The sequence below is a fragment of the Oncorhynchus keta genome, unplaced genomic scaffold (assembly GCF_023373465.1).
Source record: "Oncorhynchus keta strain PuntledgeMale-10-30-2019 unplaced genomic scaffold, Oket_V2 Un_contig_204_pilon_pilon, whole genome shotgun sequence".
In the NCBI taxonomy this organism is placed as follows: Eukaryota; Metazoa; Chordata; class Actinopteri; order Salmoniformes; family Salmonidae; genus Oncorhynchus; species Oncorhynchus keta.
The window spans coordinates 3,200-21,853 of NW_026282042.1; the positions used below are offsets into that span (position 1 = coordinate 3,200).

Sequence of the window (18,654 nt, forward strand, 5' to 3'; positions counted from 1 at the left end):
GGTGGGGTTATATCTGATATAATGTAATGATAAAGAGGTGGGGTTATATCTGATCTGTAATGATAAAGAGGTGGGGTTATATCTGATCTGTAATGATAAAGAGGTGGGGTTATATCTGATCTGTATTGATAAAGAGGTGGGGTTATATCTGATATAATGTAATGATAAAGAGGTGGGGTTATATCTGATCTGTATTGGTAAAGAGGTGGGGTTATATCTGATATAATGTAATGATAAAGAGGTGGGGTTATATCTGATATAATGTAATGATAAAGAGGTGGGGTTATATCTGATATAATTTAATGATAAAGAGGTGGGGTTATATCTGATCTGTAATGGTAAAGAGGTGGGGTTATATCTGATCTGTAATGATAAAGAGGTGGGGTTGTATCTGATCTGTAATGATAAAGAGGTGGGGTTGTATCTGATCTGTAATGATAAAGAGGTGGGGTTATATCTGATCTGTAATGATAAAGAGGTGGGTTATATCTGATCTGTATTGGTAAAGAGGTGGGGTTATATCTGATATAATGTAATGATAAAGAGGTGGGGTTATATCTGATCTGTAATGATAAAGAGGTGGGGTTATATCTGATATAATGTAATGATAAAGAGGTGGGGTTATATCTGATCTGTATTGGTAAAGAGGTGGGGTTACATCTGTAATGATAAAGAGGTGGGGTTATATCTGATATACTGTATTGCTAAGGAGGTGGGGTTATATCTGATCTGTAATGATAAAGAGGTGGGGTTATATCTGATATACTGTATTGCTAAAGAGGTGGGGTTATATCTGATATGTGGTGTGCGTGTAGTGTGTTTATTCTGTCTCTCTGTCTCTGTCTCTCTCTGTTCAGATTGAGGATCTGCAGATTAAAGTACAGGACCTGAAGGGCAAGTTCAAGAAGCCCGTCCTGAAGAAAGTCCGCATGTCTGCTGATGCTATGCTCCAGGCTCTGCTGGGCTCCAAACACAAGGTGTCCATGGATCTGAGGGCCAACCTGAAGCAAGTCAAGAAGGAGGTCAAGGAAGAGGTAGATTTGCTTCCAAATACTATAACTTAATATCAGTTGAGTTCGTTGTATGAGAGTTCAAGAGGATCCCACTGCTGACACCAAATGTTATATTACAAATAATGTGAGTGTAATCTGATACATTAACAAGTGGTGAAACTACTACTATAGTGTAAACACTATTTCACCCCAGCACTCTAATGTGGATGATTCTGAGTCGTTGTTTTTTTTATTTGGGATTAATTGTTGTATTACTCAAATGCACATAGAAACAAACATACATGGATCCAACACGACAAAATGTAGACTAATATATTTGATCTGCTTCTCTTCCCACCTCAGGACAAAGAATCTGTGGGTGACTGGCGTAAGAACATCGAAGACAAATCAGACAGAAAGAAGATGTTTGAGACTACTAAGGAGTAGATGTTACTGGAGATCCAGACAGGAAGTAGTTTGAGACTCATAAGGAGTAGATGTTACTGGAGATCCAGACAGGAAGATGTTTGAGACTCATAAGGAGTAGATGTTCCTGGAGTTCCAGACAGGGAGATGTTAGAGACAGCTTGAACAACCTTCTGTCTTTGGTTACGAAGTTATCCAGTTATGACTCGTTTGTTTGTTTTTTTCCGTCTCTGGCTAAATTAATCTAAGAGGACTGTTGTGGCAGGTGTTAATGAATTGTTATGGTATCTAAGAGGTAGTTCCATCTCTCTAGGACTGTTGTAAACAGATGTTATCCTCTTGATACTAGCCATCCTGGATCCGGGATCGTGAATACAGCCTCAAGCTCATTACCATAACGCAACGTTAACTATTCATGAAAATCGCAAATGAATTTAAATTAACATGCTAGCTCTCAAGCGTAGCCTTTTGTTAACAACACTGTCATCTCAGATTTTCAAAATATGCTTCTCAACCATAGCAAAACAAGCATTTGTGTATTGATAGCTAGCGTAGCATTTAGCATTAGCATCAGCAGGCAACATTTTCACAAAAAACAGAAAAACATTAAAATAAATCATTTACCTTTGAAGAACTTCAGATGTTTTCAATGAGGAGACTCTCAGTTAGATAGCAAATGTTCTGTTTTTCCTGAAAGATTATTTGTTTAGGAGAAATCGCTCCGTTTGGTGCGTCACGTTTGGCTACCAAAAAAAACAAATTCAGTTATCAAAACGCTGAACTTTTTTCCAAATTAACTACATAATATCGACTGAAACATGATAAACGTTGTTTAGAATCAATCCTCAACGTGTTTTTCACATATCTCTTCGATGATATATCGTTTGTGGAAGTGTGCGTTCTCCTCTGAATCTCAATGGAAAATGCCTCCAGTTGAAGATTACGCACCAATTTAGACAAAGGACACCGGGCGGACCCCTGGCAAATGTAGTCTCTTATGGCCAATCTTCCAATGATATGCCTACAAATACGTCACAATGCTGCAGACACCTTGGGCAAACGGCAGAAAGCTTAGGCTTGTTCATGGCACATTCACAGCCATATAAGGAGACAATGTAAAACAGAGCCTCAAAAATTCTGCTAATTTCCTGTTTGAGGTTTCATCTTGGTTTCGCCTGAAGCATCAGTTCTGGGGCACTCACAGATAATATCTTTGCAGTTTTGGAAACGTCAGAGTGTTTTCTTTCCAAAGCTGCCAATTATATGCATAGTCGAGCATCTTTTCGTGACAAAATATTGCGCTTAAAACGGGCACGTTTTTTTAATCCAATAATGAAATACTGCCCCTAGAGTCTCACGAGGTTTAATGAATTGTAATGATATCTAAGAGGTAGTTCCATCTCTCTCGGACTGTTGTAAACAGGTGTTAATGAATTGTTATGGTATCTAAGAGGTAGTTCCATCTCTCTCGGACTGTTGTAAACAGGTGTTAATGAATTGTTATGATATCTAAGAGGTAGTTCCATCTCTCTCGGACTGTTGTAAACAGGTGTTAATGAATTGTAATGATATCTAAGAGGTAGTTCCATCTCTCTAGGACTGTTGTAAACAGATGTTAATGAATTGTTATGATATCTAAGAGGTAGTTCCATCTCTCTAGGACTGTTGTGACAGGTGTTAATGAATTGTAATGATATCTAAGAGGTAGTTCCATCTCTCTAGGACTGTTGTGACAGGTGTTAATGAATTGTAATGATATCTAAGAGGTAGTTCCATCTCTCTAGGACTGTTGTGACAGGTGTTAATGAATTGTAATGATATCTAAGAGGTAGTTCCATCTCTCTAGGACTGTTGTAAACAGGTGTTAATGAATTGTAATGATATCTAAGAGGTAGTTCCATCTCTCTAGGACTGTTGTAAACAGGTGTTAATGAATTGTTATGATATCTAAGAGGTAGTTCCATCTCTCTAGGACTGTTGTGGCAGGTGTTAATGTGCGTAATCAAAACAATCTATAATTTTGTTCCAATTCAATTTCTGAAAATAAATGATTTGCTGAAAAAAAACACGATTTATTTTGTGTATATGGCTTTCTGCTACAAGAGATAATTGAATTTCCCACAGCTGTTATACCATCACCGTACCTATGTTTGCTCTGAAATATTCTGTTGTCAAAGGGAAGCTTTCTATCAGGAATGAGGTGGACATAATCCCAAACCACATTATGGAATTCTGATTTTTGGGGATTATTTTATTGAATTGATGATGCCAGCATGGAATAGTTTAGAGTTCAGGTGGTAATCTCTGAATAACGGTACCAGATGTTGTCAGATGTATAACAGTACCAGATGTTGCCAGATGTATAACAGTACCAGATGTTACCAGATGTATAACAGTACCAGATGTTGCCAGATGTTGCCAGATGTATAACAGTACCAGATGTATAACAGTACCAGATGTTGCCGGATGTATAACAGTACCAGACTGTTACCAGATGTATAACAGTACCAGATGTTGCCAGATGTATAACAGTACCAGATGTTACCAGATGTATAACAGTACCAGATGTTGCCAGATGTATAACAGTACCAGATGTTATCAGATGTATAACAGTACCAGATGTTACCAGATGTATAACAGTACCAGATGTTACCAGATGTATAACAGTACCAGATGTTACCAGATGTATAACAGTACCAGATATTACCAGATGTATAACAGTACCAGACGTTACCAGATGTATAACAGTACCAGATGTTACCAGATGTATAACAGTACCAGATGTTACCAGATGTATAACAGTACCAAATGTTACCAGATGTATAACAGTACCAGATGTTACCAGATGTATAACAGTACCAGATGTTACCAGAAGTTTCTATGACTCAACATAATATGATGTTTGAGAACACAGTGAACCATAGGTCAGGTCCTATTGGTCTGCATCTAAGGAGTTGTTAGGTAAAACAGAGAAAGACAGCTAAGACATTTTTCACCGTTACACCAAGAAAATCAGATCCCACTTTTTCATACAAAATACTTGATGTAAAATGTATTATTCAACAATAAAAAAATGTTTTTTTAAATTTTTTAGATAAGTCAATATTACCTATATAGTACATTTCCAATGACTAAATACTATCATGACTACTTTGATATCCAATCAGTACTTTCTCTTCCTCTTTACAGGTTAGCTTGAGGTTGAAGATGTTGAAGAAGACTAATAGCTGAGGAGCAAGTGGTGAAGACAACGTGGTGTGACTTTTCTGGACTCTGGATCTGAGAGCCAACTGGAGCAGACAGAGGAGGGAGGAGAACTAGGAGAGGAGGGAGGAGAACTAGGAGAGGAGGGAGGAGAACTAGGAGAGGAGGGAGGAGAACTAGGAGAGGAGGGAGGAGAACTAGGAGAGGAGGGAGGAGAACTAGGAGAGGAGGGAGGAGAACTAGGAGAGGGAGGAGAACTAGGAGAGGGAGGAGAACTAGGAGAGGGAGGAGAACTAGGAGAGGGAGGAGAACTAGGAGGAGAGGGAGGAGAACTAGGAGAGGAGGGAGGAGAACTAGGAGAGGGAGGAGAACTAGGAGAGGAGGAGGGAGGACAGGGAAAGAAGGAGGGAGGAGGACTAGGAGAGGAGGGAGGAGAACTAGGAGAGGAGGGAGGAGAACTAGGAGAGGAGGGAGGAGAACAGGGAGAGGAGGGAGGAGAACAGGGAGAGAAGAAGGGAGGAGAGTAGAGGTGGGTGGGTGTGGAGTGTGGTGACATCACATTTATTGTGACTAAAAATGATGCTGTAACTTCCTACTACCCATAGTTAATATCAGCATACGCAAACCTCCTGATTTAGGTCAGTTATATCAGCCTATATATGTCAGTTATGTCAGCCTACATATGTCAGTTATGTCAGCCTACATATGTCAGTTATGTCAGTCTATATATGTCAGATCAGCCTACATATGTCAGTTATGTCAGCCTACATATGTCAGTTATGTCAGCCTACATATGTCAGTTATGTCAGCCTACATATGTCAGTTATGTCAGCCTACATATGTCAGTTATGTCAGCCTACATATGTCAGTTATGTCAGTCTATATATGTCAGATCAGCCTACATATGTCAGTTATGTCAGCCTATATATGTCAGTTATATCAGCCTATATATGTCAGTTATGTCAGCCTACATATGTCAGTTATGTCAGCCTACATATGTCAGTTATGTCAGCCTACATATGTCAGTTATGTCAGTCTATATATGTCAGATCAGCCTACATATGTCAGTTATGTCAGTCTATATATGTCAGATCAGCCTACATATGTCAGTTATGTCAGCCTATATATGTCAGTTATATCAGCCTATATATGTCAGTTATGTCAGCCTACATATGTCAGTTATGTCAGCCTACATATGTCAGTTATGTCAGCCTACATATGTCAGTTATGTCAGTCTATATATGTCAGATCAGCCTACATATGTCAGTTATGTCAGCCTACATATGTCAGTTATGTCAGCCTATATATGTCAGTTATGTCAGCCTATATATGTCAGTTATATCAGCCTATATATGTCCGTTATGTCAGCCTATATATGTCAGTCAGATCAGCCTACATATGTCAGTTATATCAGCCTACATATGTCAGTTATGTCAGCCTACATATGTCAGTTATGTCAGCCTATATATGTCAGTTATGTCAGCCTACATATGTCAGTTATATCAGCCTACATATGTCAGTTATATCAGCCTACATATGTCAGTTATGTCAGCCTACATATGTCAGTTATGTCAGCCTATATATGTCAGTTATATCAGCCTACATATGTCAGTTATATCAGCCTGTATATGTCAGTTATGTCAGCCTACATATGTCAGTTATATCAGCCTATATATGTCAGTTATATCAGCCTACATATGTCAGTTATATCAGCCTGTATATGTCAGTTATGTCAGCCTACATATGTCAGTTATATCAGCCTATATATGTCAGTTATGTCAGCCTACATATGTCAGTTATGTCAGCCTACATATGTCAGTTATGTCAGCCTATATATGTCAGTTATGTCAGCCTACATATGTCAGTTATATCAGCCTATATATGTCAGTTATGTCAGCCTACATATGTCAGTTATGTCAGCCTACATATGTCAGTTATGTCAGCCTACATATGTCAGTTATGTCAGCCTACATATGTCAGTTATGTCAGCCTACATATGTCAGTTATGTCAGCCTATATATGTCAGTTATATCAGCCTATATATGTCAGTTATGTCAGCCTATAAATGTCAGTCAGATCAGCCTATATATGTCAGTTATATCAGCCTATATATGTCAGTCAGATCAGCCTACATATGTCAGTTATATCAGCCTATATATGTCAGTTATGTCAGCCTACATATGTCAGTTATATCAGCCTATATATGTCAGTTATGTCAGCCTACATATGTCAGTTATATCAGCCTATATATGTCAGTTATGTCAGCCTACATATGTCAGTTATATCAGCCTATATATGTCAGTTATGTCAGCCTACATATGTCAGTTATATCAGCCTATATATGTCAGTTATATCAGCCTATATATGTCAGTTATGTCAGCCTACATATGTCAGTTATATCAGCCTATATATGTCAGTTATGTCAGCCTACATGTGTCAGTTATGTCAGCCTACATATGTCAGTTATGTCAGCCTACATATGTCAGTTATGTCAGCCTACATATGTCAGTTATGTCAGCCTACATATGTCAGTTATATCAGCCTATATATGTCAGTTATGTCAGCCTACATATGTCAGTTATATCAGCCTATATATGTCAGTTATATCAGCCTATATATGTCAGTTATGTCAGCCTACATATGTCAGTTATATCAGCCTATATATGTCAGTTATGTCAGCCTACATGTGTCAGTTATGTCAGCCTACATATGTCAGTTATGTCAGCCTACATATGTCAGTTATGTCAGCCTACATATGTCAGTTATGTCAGCCTATATATGTCAGTTATATCAGCCTATATATGTCAGTTATGTCAGCCTATAAATGTCAGTCAGATCAGCCTACATATGTCAGTTATGTCAGCCTATATATGTCAGTTATATCAGCCTATATATGTCAGTCAGATCAGCCTATAAATGTCAGTCAGATCAGCCTATATATGTCAGTTATATCAGCCTATATATGTCAGTTATATCAGCCTATAAATGTCAGTTATATCAGCCTATATATGTCAGTTATGTCAGCCTACATATGTCAGTTATATCAGCCTATATATGTCAGTTATATCAGCCTATATATGTCAGTTATGTCAGCCTACATATGTCAGTTATATCAGCCTATATATGTCAGTTATGTCAGCCTACATGTGTCAGTTATGTCAGCCTACATATGTCAGTTATGTCAGCCTACATATGTCAGTTATGTCAGCCTACATATGTCAGTTATGTCAGCCTATATATGTCAGTTATATCAGCCTATATATGTCAGTTATGTCAGCCTATAAATGTCAGTCAGATCAGCCTACATATGTCAGTTATGTCAGCCTATATATGTCAGTTATATCAGCCTATATATGTCAGTCAGATCAGCCTATAAATGTCAGTCAGATCAGCCTATATATGTCAGTTATATCAGCCTATATATGTCAGTTATATCAGCCTATAAATGTCAGTTATATCAGCCTATATATGTCAGTCAGATCAGCCTATATATGTCAGTTATATCAGCCTATATATGTCAGTCAGATCAGCCTACATATGTCAGTTATATCAGCCTATAAATGTCAGTTATATCAGCCTATAAATGTCAGTTATATCAGCCTATATATGTCAGTTATATCAGCCTATATATGTCAGTTATATCAGCCTATATATGTCAGTCAGATCAGCCTATATATGTCAGTTATATCAGCCTATATATGTCAGTCAGATCAGCCTATATATGTCAGTTATATCAGCCTATATATGTCAGTCAGATCAGCCTATAAATGTCAGTTATGTCAGCCTATATATGTCAGTTATATTAGCCTATATATGTCAGTCAGATCAGCCTATATATATCAGTTATGTCAGCCTATATATAGGAGGAGGCTGACATGGTGGTTGGATACTGGGATTAGGAGGAGGCTGACATGGTGGTTGGATACTGGGGTTAGGAGGCTGACATGATAGTTGTATACTGGGGTTAGGAGGAGGCTGACATGGTGGTTGGATACTGGGGTTAGGAGGAGGCTGACATGATGGTTGTATACTGGGGTTAGGAGGAGGCTGACATGGTGGTTGGATACTGGAGTTAGGAGGAGGCTGACATGATGGTTGGATACTGGGGTTAGGAGGAGGCCGACATGATGGTTGGATACTGGGGTTAGGAGGCTGACATGGTGGTTGGGTACTGGGGTTAGGAGGAGGCTGACATGGTGGTTGGATACTGGGGTTAGGAGGAGGCTGACATGATGGTTGGATACTGGGGTTAGGAGGAGGCCGACATGATAGTTGGATACTGGGGTTAGGAGGAGGCTGACACGGTAGTTGGATACTGGGGTTAGGAGGCTGACATGGTGGTTGGATACTGGGGTTAGGAGGAGGCCAACATGGTAGTTGGATACTGGGGTTAGGAGGCTGACATGGTGGTTGGATACTGGGGTTAGGAGGAGGCTGACATGGTAGTTGGATACTGGAGCCTGACATGGTGGTTGGGTACTGGAGGCTGACATGGTGGTTGATACTGGAGGCTGACATGGCGGTTGGGTACTGGAGGCTGACATGGTAGTTGGGTACTGGAGGCTGACATGGTGGTTGATACTGGAGGCTGACATGGTGGTTGGTACTGGAGGCTGACATGGTGGTTGATACTGGAGGCTGACATGGTGGTTGATACTGGAGGCTGACATGGTGGTTGGTACTGGAGGCTGACATGGTGGTTGGTACTGGAGGCTGACATGGTGGTTGATACTGGAGGCTGACATGGTGGTTGATACTGGAGGCTGACATGGTGGTTGATACTGGAGGCTGACATGGTGGTTGGTACTGGAGGCTGACATGATGGTTGATACTGGAGGCTGACACGGTGGTTGGTACTGGAGGCTGACATGGTGGTTGATACTGGAGGCTGACATGATGGTTGATACTGGAGGCTGACCTGGTGGTTGGTACTGGAGGCTGACATGATGGTTGGTACTGGAGGCTGACATGGTGGTTGGTACTGGAGGCTGACATGGTGGTTGGTACTGGAGGCTGACATGGTGGTTGGGTACTGGAGGCTGACATGGTGGTTGGGTACTGGAGGCTGACATGGTGGTTGGGTACTGGAGGCTGACATGGTGGTTGGTACTGGAGGCTGACATGATGGTTGGTACTGGAGGCTGACATGGTGGTTGGTACTGGAGGCTGACATGATGGTTGGTACTGGTAGGCTGACATGGTGGTTGGTACTGGAGGCTGACATGGTGGTTGGTACTGGAGGCTGACATGGTGGTTGGTACTGGAGGCTGACATGGTGGTTGATACTGGAGGCTGACATGGTGGTTGGGTACTGGAGGCTGACACTGTGGTTGATACTGGAGACTGACTCTGTGGTTGATACTGGAGACTGACTCTGTGGTTGATAATGGAGACTGACTCTGTGGTTGATACTGGAGGCTGACACTGTGGGTTGATACTGGAGACTGACTCTGTGGTTGGTACTGGAGGCTGACTCTGTGGGTTGATACTGGAGACTGACTCTGTGGGTGGGTACTGGAGACTGACATGGTGGTTGATACCGGAGGCTGACACTGTGGTTGACACTGGAGGCTGGCTCTATATGGTTGGTACTGGAGGCTAACATGGTGGTTGATACTGGAGACTGACTCTGTAGGTGGGTACTGGAGGCTGACACTGTGGTTGATACTGGAGACTGACTCTGTGGGTGGGTAATGGAGGCTGACATGGTGGTTAGATACTGGAGACTGACTCTGTGGGTGGGTACTGGAGACTGACTCTGTGTGGGTACTGGAGGCTGACTCTGGGTGGGTACTGGAGGCTGACACGTTGGTTGGGTAATTGATCACACCATGTGTGTGACCTCTGGGTCATGACAGTTCAGAGGGGTCCTTCTCTTTCTTACCCTCGTCTTCTCTTCTTGTCACAGCCAGTCTGCCAGTTTATGGAGTCAAGACACTCTCTGACAATACTATCTTTATAGTTTACCAATTACTAATTTAATAATACATTTGACCAATCACACAGAGTTATGAATTCATTGGAAGTGTCTAATTCAATCAATTGACAGGGAGTCATTTTACAAACTAATCAAGTGACCTGCTGATTGTTCCCTGAGTTCTATATAACAGACATGAAACCAACCGGAGTCACTGTCTAATTTATCCAGTAGCAGTAACTTGAGAGCTTGATGGATTTCAAACACATTCAGAGTTATGAGGTAACACAGAGTGGGTCCTCCCTTCACCAAAAATCAGGATTAAGTCAAATCTAAAATCAGGAATATTTTAAATCACATCTAAAATCAGGATTATTTTAAATCACATCTAAAATCAGGATTATTTTAAATCACATCTAAAATCAGGATTATTTTAAATCACATCTAACATCAGATTTATTTTAAATCACATCTAAAATCAGGATTATTTTAAATAAACATCTAACATCAGATTTATTTTAAATCACATCTAAAATCAGGATTTTTTCATGCCAAATCTAATGTCAGGAATATTTGAACTAAAAACTTTAACTAGAAACGTTGCTGGCAGATGATTTACGAATGCGGAGGTATTTCAGTAACTAACTGTCCCATTGGCCCTGCCTAGCCTGGCCCCACTCCCATAAAGAGAACCTTGCCCTTTTGCTTTTCTGCTGAGCTTTCAGGAAACAGACTATATACCTTCCAAATCTGTTCCTGTCTCTGTCTTGCCGGTAGCTCTCATCCCCACATCATTTACTTGTACCTTCACTGGGTTTATAGGTGAGATGTTCTTCTTTCCTCTCTGCTCCGTCTGTAACGAATGTGCTGTATATTCATGTATTCATCTATTGGTACCAGATTGCATGTGGTCCGTCCCATGTGGGAATAGATGTGACTTTTGGACCAGATGTGTGTGGTCCATCCCATGTGGGATTAGATGTGACTTTTGGACCAGATTGGGTGTGGTCCGTCCCATGTGGGAATAGATGTGACTTTTGGACCAGATTGTGTGTGGTCCGTCCCATGTGGGAATAGATGTGACTTTTGGACCAGATTGCATGTGGTCCGTCCCATGTGGGATTAGATGTGACTTTTGGACCAGATTGCGTGTGGTCCGTCCCATGTGGGATTAGATGTGACTTTTGGACCAGATTGCATGTGGTCCGTCCCATGTGGGATTAGATGTGACTTTTGGACCAGATTGCATGTGGTCCGTCCCATGTGGGATTAGATGTGACTTTTGGACCAGATTGCGTGTGGTCCGTCCCATGTGGGATTAGATGTGACTTTTGGACCAGATTGCATGTGGTCCGTCCCATGTGGGATTAGATGTGACTTTTGGACCAGATTGCATGTGGTCCGTCCCATGTGGGAATAGATGTGACTTCTGGACCAGATTGCATGTGGTCCGTCCCATGTGGGATTAGATGTGACTTTTGGACCAGATTGCGTGTGGTCCGTCCCATGTGGGATTAGATGTGACTTCTGGACCAGATTGCATGTGGTCCGTCCCATGTGGGAATAGATGTGACTTTTGGACCAGATTGCATGTGGTCCGTCCCATGTGGGAATAGATGTGACTTTTGGACCAGATTGCATGTGGTCCATCCCATGTGGGAATAGATGTGACTTTTGGACCAGATTGCATGTGGTCCATCCCATGTGGGATTAGATGTGACTTTTGGACCAGATTGTGTGTGGTCCGTCCCATGTGGGATTAGATGTGACTTTTGGACCAGATTGCGTGTGGTCCGTCCCATGTGGGATTAGATGTGACTTTTGGACCAGATTGTGTGTGGTCCATCCCATGTGGGAATAGATGTGACTTTTGGACCAGATTGCGTGTGGTGTGTGAGCTCTGATAGTTTAGACTGCTATTTTAGAATAGAATAGAAGATAACTTTATTTTTCTCAAGAGGCAACGTGGGTTGAGGCTTTCGGATATTCACAGGTGTTTGTCTGTGTGTTTTAGACAGACAAGTGTTGGAAGAGATGCATCCAAAGCCTGGTTTTCAGCTGTTTTCTCTGTAGTTCAGAGTGAATGTGGTGTTAATTAAAGGCTCTTGTGGCTCTATTTGGCCAGTTGCTCGTTTATAAGCTCTGTAAAAAAGGACTGCAGTTTGTTTAGAGATATAGCTTTGGCATGGTAGAGGTGGATAATCACTATATGGCTTATAATTGTAAACTTGAATTTGTGTTGTAGTTTCACAGTTTACTTCAAACGGCTTATGGATTGTTTGATGTTATTCCAATAGATTTGTTGAGATTCAACTATATACAAAGGAAAATCCAATTGGGTATTTTCATACATTCTGAACATGCATTTTGTGAATGTCAGCGGTATTTTCTGAAAGGACCTATTTTGGTGCCATAATCCTTATGGACTCCTGCGTGACCAAAGATTTCAGGAAATGAGAGTCTTGTTGATTTGCTATCAACCTTGGGAAGGGTTATATTGTTACAGATTCAAAGACATTCATTCAAGAGGAAACAACCCTTCCCTCTTTAACCAGCAGGAATTATGATGTTGATATTGATGTTGGACTTCTGTGTTACATTTGGCTAAACGGATCCAAGCAAATTATTGATCAAGTTATTGACCATTCATTATCTAATGTCTGTTGCATTTCTTTTTGATATGCAATTGCGCATGACTTGCATTGGATCAACCTTGAAATCTTTGGTTTCTACCCCGCCCCGACCCCCCCACCCCCCCACCACCAAATTACATAAAATAACAACAGGTCAAAATGAATAAACTGTTTCCTGTTTGTTCATCTCTTGACACAGGAAGTAAAACAAAACAACAGGCCAACATGTCTGAGTAAGTTTACGTTTTTCAGTTTACAGAAAAATATACTTCACTATACTGTATTCATCTACTGTATTCTGTCTGTGAACATGTTTTCAACATAGAAAACCAGGCAGTACAACTGAGTAATACTATGCTATGATGATTCCCAATAGTGTTGCAATTATTCCTACCGTAATGTAATAAAATGAATTCCTAAAAATGTTTAATCGTCACGTACCTGTCTCTGTGGCTTCACCTTGTATATTTCCCTTAAATGACCCTGATCTGCTTTATCCAATCAGTAAAAAGATGACAGCGAGCCGTAGGAACTACCTGAAGGTAAGGAGCTCCATTCATTCCAAAAGGGTTTTTATATACAGCTAATACACCCTCATGTTCTGTAAAGACCCTCATGTTCTATAAAGACCCTCATGTTCTATAAAGACCTTCTGTTCTATAAAGACCTTCTGTTCTATAAAGACCTTCTGTCTTTAAAGACCCCCATGTTCTATAAAGACCTTCATGTTCTATAAAGACCTTCTGTTCTATAAAGACCTTCTGTCTATAAAGACCTTCATGTTCTATTACCTTCATTTTCTATAAAGACTCTCATGTTCTATAAAGACCATCATGTTCATGTTCTGTTCTATAAAGACCTTCATGTTCTATAAAGACCTTCATGTTCTATAAAGACCCTCATGTTCTATAAAGACCACCATGTTCTATAAAGACCTTCTGTTCTATAAAGACCTTCATGTTCTATAAAGACCTTCATTTTCTATAAAGACCCTCATGTTCTATAAAGACCATCATGTTCTATAAAGACCTTCTGTTCTATAAAGACCTTCTGTTCTATAAAGACCTTCATGTTCTATAAAGACCTTCATGTTCTATAAAGACCTTCATGTTCTATAAAGACCTTCATGTTCTATAAAGACCCTCATGTTCTATAAAGACCTTCATGTTCTATAAAGACCCTCACATTCAATAAAGACCTTCACATTCTATAAAGACCCTCACATTCTATAAAGACCTTCATGTTCTATGAAGACCATCATGTTCTATAAAGACCTTCTGTTCTATAAAGACCTTCTGTTCTATAAAGACATTCTATAAAGACCCTCATGTTCTATAAAGACCCTCATGTTCTATAAAGACCCTCATGTTCTATAAAGACCTTCTGTTCTATAAAGACCTTCTGTTCTATAAAGACCCCCATGTTCTATAAAGACCCTCTGTTCTATAAAGACCCTCATTTTCTATAAAGACCTTCTGTTCTATAAAGACCTTCATGTTCTATAAAGACCTTCATGTTCTATAAAGACCTTCTGTTCTATAAAGACCTTCATGTTCTATAAAGACCTTCTGTTCTATAAAGACCTTCTGTTCTATAAAGACCCTCATGTTCTATAAAGACCTTCTGTTCTATAAAGACCTTCATGTTCTATAAAGACCTTCATGTTCTATAAAGACCTTCATGTTCTATAAAGACCTTCTGTTCTATAAAGACCTTCTGTTCTATAAAGACCTTCATGTTCTATAAAGACCTTCTGTTCTATAAAGACCTTCTGTTCTATAAAGACCTTCATGTTCTATAAAGACCTTCATGTTCTATAAAGACCTTCTGTTCTATAAAGACCTTCTGTTCTATAAAGACCTTCATGTTCTATAAAGACCTTCTGTTCTATAAAGACCTTCTGTTCTATAAAGACCTTCATGTTCTATAAAGACCTTCATGTTCTATAAAGACCTTCATGTTCTATAAAGACCTTCTGTTCTATAAAGACCTTCATGTTCTATAAAGACCTTCTGTTCTATAAAGACCTTCATGTTCTATAAAGACCTTCATGTTCTATAAAGACCTTCTGTTCTATAAAGACCTTCTGTTCTATAAAGACCTTCATGTTCTATAAAGACCTTCTGTTCTATAAAGACCCTCATGTTCTATAAAGACCTTCATGTTCTATAAAGACCTTCATGTTCTATAAAGACCTTCATGTTCTATAAAGACCTTCATGTTCTATAAAGACCTTCTGTTCTATAAAGACCTTCTGTTCTATAAAGACCTTCATGTTCTATAAAGACCTTCTGTTCTATAAAGACCTTCTGTTCTATAAAGACCTTCATGTTCTATAAAGACCTTCTGTTCTATAAAGACCTTCTGTTCTATAAAGACCTTCATGTTCTATAAAGACCTTCTGTTCTATAAAGACCTTCATGTTCTATAAAGACCTTCTGTTCTATAAAGACCTTCTGTTCTATAAAGACCTTCATGTTCTATAAAGACCTTCTGTTCTATAAAGACCTTCTGTTCTATAAAGACCTTCATGTTCTATAAAGACCTTCATGTTCTATAAAGACCTTCATGTTCTATAAAGACCTTCTGTTCTATAAAGACCTTCTGTTCTATAAAGACCTTCATGTTCTATAAAGACCTTCTGTTCTATAAAGACCTTCTGTTCTATAAAGACCTTCATGTTCTATAAAGACCTTCTGTTCTATAAAGACCTTCTGTTCTATAAAGACCTTCATGTTCTATAAAGACCTTCTGTTCTATAAAGACCTTCTGTTCTATAAAGACCTTCCTGTTCTATAAAGACCTTCTGTTCTATAAAGACCTTCATGTTCTATAAAGACCTTCTGTTCTATAAAGACCTTCTGTTCTATAAAGACCTTCATGTTCTATAAAGACCTTCTGTTCTATAAAGACCTTCTGTTCTATAAAGACCTCATGTTCTATAAAGACCTTCATGTTCTATAAAGACCTTCTGTTCTATAAAGACCTTCATGTTCTATAAAGACCTTCTGTTCTATAAAGACCTTCTGTTCTATAAAGACCTTCATGTTCTATAAAGACCTTCTGTTCTATAAAGACCTTCTGTTCTATAAAGACCTTCATGTTCTATAAAGACCTTCATGTTCTATAAAGACCTTCTGTTCTATAAAGACCTTCTGTTCTATAAAGACCTTCATGTTCTATAAAGACCTTCTGTTCTATAAAGACCCTCATGTTCTATAAAGACCTTCATGTTCTATAAAGACCTTCTGTTCTATAAAGACCTTCTGTTCTTTAAAGACCCCCATGTTCTATAAAGTTCATGTTCTATAACGTTTCCCAGGTTTAGTTTGAACACTTCACCACAGAGAACAACCTCTGTCACAGACTGATTTTAGCAGACCTTCATTCAGGGGTAAATATTATGATCCAGACAGTGTTAGTTATAGAACTTCTTGGTCAGCAGGAGGTCGATCAATGGAGTTGATAGTAGAAACAACCCTTACAGACAAGCAGACTTCACCTGAAGCTCTGTAGATCTAGAGACCTTCAAGTTATGTGATATGAATACAGTAATGTGATGTGATTTGTCCTCCCCCATACAGAGCTTGATGCTCCAGATCGCTGCCGGCTTGCTCGAGGCTGAGGCGGTCGAGGCTGAGGCAGAGAAGGCCAGGTACATGAAGGAGAACTGCCCTGCCCCTGAATTCTTGGTATGCATGGCAGAGCTCACGGTAAGATATTAGCGCCAACCCCTCTTTCTCTTTCTCTTTCTCAATCTCTCTTTCTCTCGTTCTCTCGTTTCTCAATCTTTCTCTCTTTCTCAATCTCTCTTTCTCTCTTCTCTGCTTAGTTTCTGTGTATTCCTTCGTTTCTCAAACTATGACTTTTTCTCTTTCTCATCTTTCTCTCTTCTCTCTTGCTCTCTCTCTATGTCTCTCTGTATGTCTCTCAATCTCTCTTGCTCTCTCTCTGTCTCTCTGTATGTCTCTCTATGCCTCTCTTTCTCTCTCTCTATGTCTCTCTGTAGTTTGCTCTATGTCTCTCTGTATTCTTCAGGACTTTCAAGAAGCTCCATCAGAAGATCGAGGGTTGATAAAACATGTCAACCAAGGTGACCAAGTCCGAGAAGGACTTTATCATATTATTAGTTAACTTACTCTCTAAGACATCAAGGGGGTAACAGTAGTTCTCTGTTCTCTCTCTAGGGGGTAACAGTAGTTCACTGTTACTCATATTAGAGCCAATCTCAGTAGTTCACTGTTCTGTATGTCCAAGGGGTAACAGTAGTTCACTGTTACTCTCTTAGAGCTCAAGGGGTAACAGTAGTTCACTGTTACTCATATTAGAGCCAAGGGGTGACAGTGTCCACTGTTACTCATATTAGAGCCAAGGGGGACAGTGTTCACTGTTACTCATATTAGAGCCAAGGGGGTAACAGTAGTTCACTGTTACTCATATTAGAGCCAAGGGGTGACAGTAGTCCATGTTACTCATATTAGAGAGGGGTAACAGTAGTTCACTGTTACTCATACCAAGGTGATCTGTTACTCGAGAAGGGGTGACAGTAGTCCACTGTTACTCATATTATTAGTCCACTGTTACTCATATTAGAGCCAAGGGGTGACAGTAGTTCACAGAGCCAAGGGGTAACAGTAGTTCACTGTTACCACTGGTGTAGTTCACTGGTGTTTGGCGTCTGGCAGTCAATAGTCTGTGTGTGATAAGTGCTTCCTGTTGAATTCCAAACAGGTTGAGGACTTGAAGATGAAGGTAGTTGAACTGAATGGTAAGTTCAGGAAGCCCGTCCTGAAGAAAGTCCGCATGTCTGCTGATGCTATGCTCCAGGCTCTGCTGGGCTCCAAACACAAGGTGTCCATGGATCTGAGGTCCAACCTGAAGCAAGTCAAGAAGGAGGTCAAGGAAGAGGTGGGTGTTGTTCTGGACATAAGAACATACTGTAATTATAGTATAGTTTAGCTTAATAATGTTACTATATGACTGTAATGTGACTTATTTACTGTGTAAATCATTTGATAGTTTTATTTGAAAGCCTCGTCCATGAATGTGTCTGTTCTGTAGCTGTTATTATTATCCCACTTCTGACACCAAATGTCATATCATTAGTCCAAAATTTCAAAGACAATGTCTCCCAGTATAGGCCTCTAAGCAGCAACAACTGTAAGCCTGTTCAACCCAACACTCCAATGTGAATCATGCTAACACTGCCCACACCAAGTGTCATATATTTCAAATACATTTTCACTCATGTACTTATTCTGCCCTTCTTCCCCCCTCAGGACAAAGATGCTGTGGGAGACTGGCGTAAGAACATCGAAGACAAATCAGACAGAAAGAAGATGTTTGAGACTCATAAGGAGTAGATGTTACTGGAGATCCAGACAGGAAGTAGTTTGAGACTCATAAGGAGTAGATGTTACTGGAGTTCCAGACAGGAAGTAGTTTGAGACTCATAAGGAGTAGATGTTACTGGAGATCCAGA

The 18,654-nt window shown here is 39.9% G+C and overlaps 3 protein-coding genes, 1 long non-coding RNA gene and 1 pseudogene across 8 annotated transcripts; 3 read left to right on the top strand and 2 right to left on the bottom strand.

Moving 5' to 3' along the window:
- Window positions 1–815: 815 nt before the first annotated feature.
- LOC127920764 (troponin I, fast skeletal muscle-like) lies at window positions 816–1,662 on the top strand (the record flags this gene model as incomplete). The annotated part of the gene is made up of 2 exons (XM_052504781.1): window positions 816–1,034; window positions 1,356–1,662. Coding segments are annotated over 2 exons (303 nt in total), but the record flags the coding sequence as incomplete, so codon positions are not given.
- A 3,490-nt stretch (window positions 1,663–5,152) lies between these two features.
- On the top strand, window positions 5,153–6,745 carry LOC127920761 (uncharacterized). The gene is made up of 2 exons (XM_052504779.1): window positions 5,153–5,338; window positions 5,672–6,745. The coding sequence occupies exons 1-2, from the start codon at window positions 5,305–5,307 to the stop codon at window positions 6,685–6,687; spliced, it is 1,050 nt and encodes a 349-aa protein (XP_052360739.1). The 5' UTR covers window positions 5,153–5,304; the 3' UTR covers window positions 6,688–6,745.
- A 1,913-nt stretch (window positions 6,746–8,658) lies between these two features.
- LOC127920751 (uncharacterized) lies at window positions 8,659–10,995 on the bottom strand. Its single transcript, XM_052504772.1, has 2 exons — window positions 8,903–10,995; window positions 8,659–8,688 (listed from the first exon to the last, which is right to left on the bottom strand). Exons 1-2 carry the CDS (start codon window positions 10,148–10,150, stop codon window positions 8,659–8,661), a joined length of 1,278 nt encoding a protein of 425 aa, XP_052360732.1. The 5' UTR covers window positions 10,151–10,995.
- A 2,360-nt stretch (window positions 10,996–13,355) lies between these two features.
- On the top strand, window positions 13,356–18,654 carry LOC127920756 (troponin I, fast skeletal muscle-like; annotated as a pseudogene).
- On the bottom strand, window positions 14,714–16,387 carry LOC127920757 (uncharacterized). Of its 5 annotated transcripts, XR_008107269.1 has the most exons (4): window positions 16,196–16,387; window positions 15,330–15,755; window positions 15,145–15,255; window positions 14,821–15,069 (listed from the first exon to the last, which is right to left on the bottom strand). It is a non-coding gene; the product is annotated as an uncharacterized LOC127920757 (long non-coding RNA). The 5 variants fall into 5 exon arrangements; XR_008107267.1 differs by lacking the exons at window positions 14,821–15,069; window positions 16,196–16,387 and adding an exon at window positions 14,714–14,755 and having other exon boundaries at window positions 15,330–15,948; XR_008107266.1 differs by lacking the exon at window positions 16,196–16,387 and having other exon boundaries at window positions 15,349–15,948.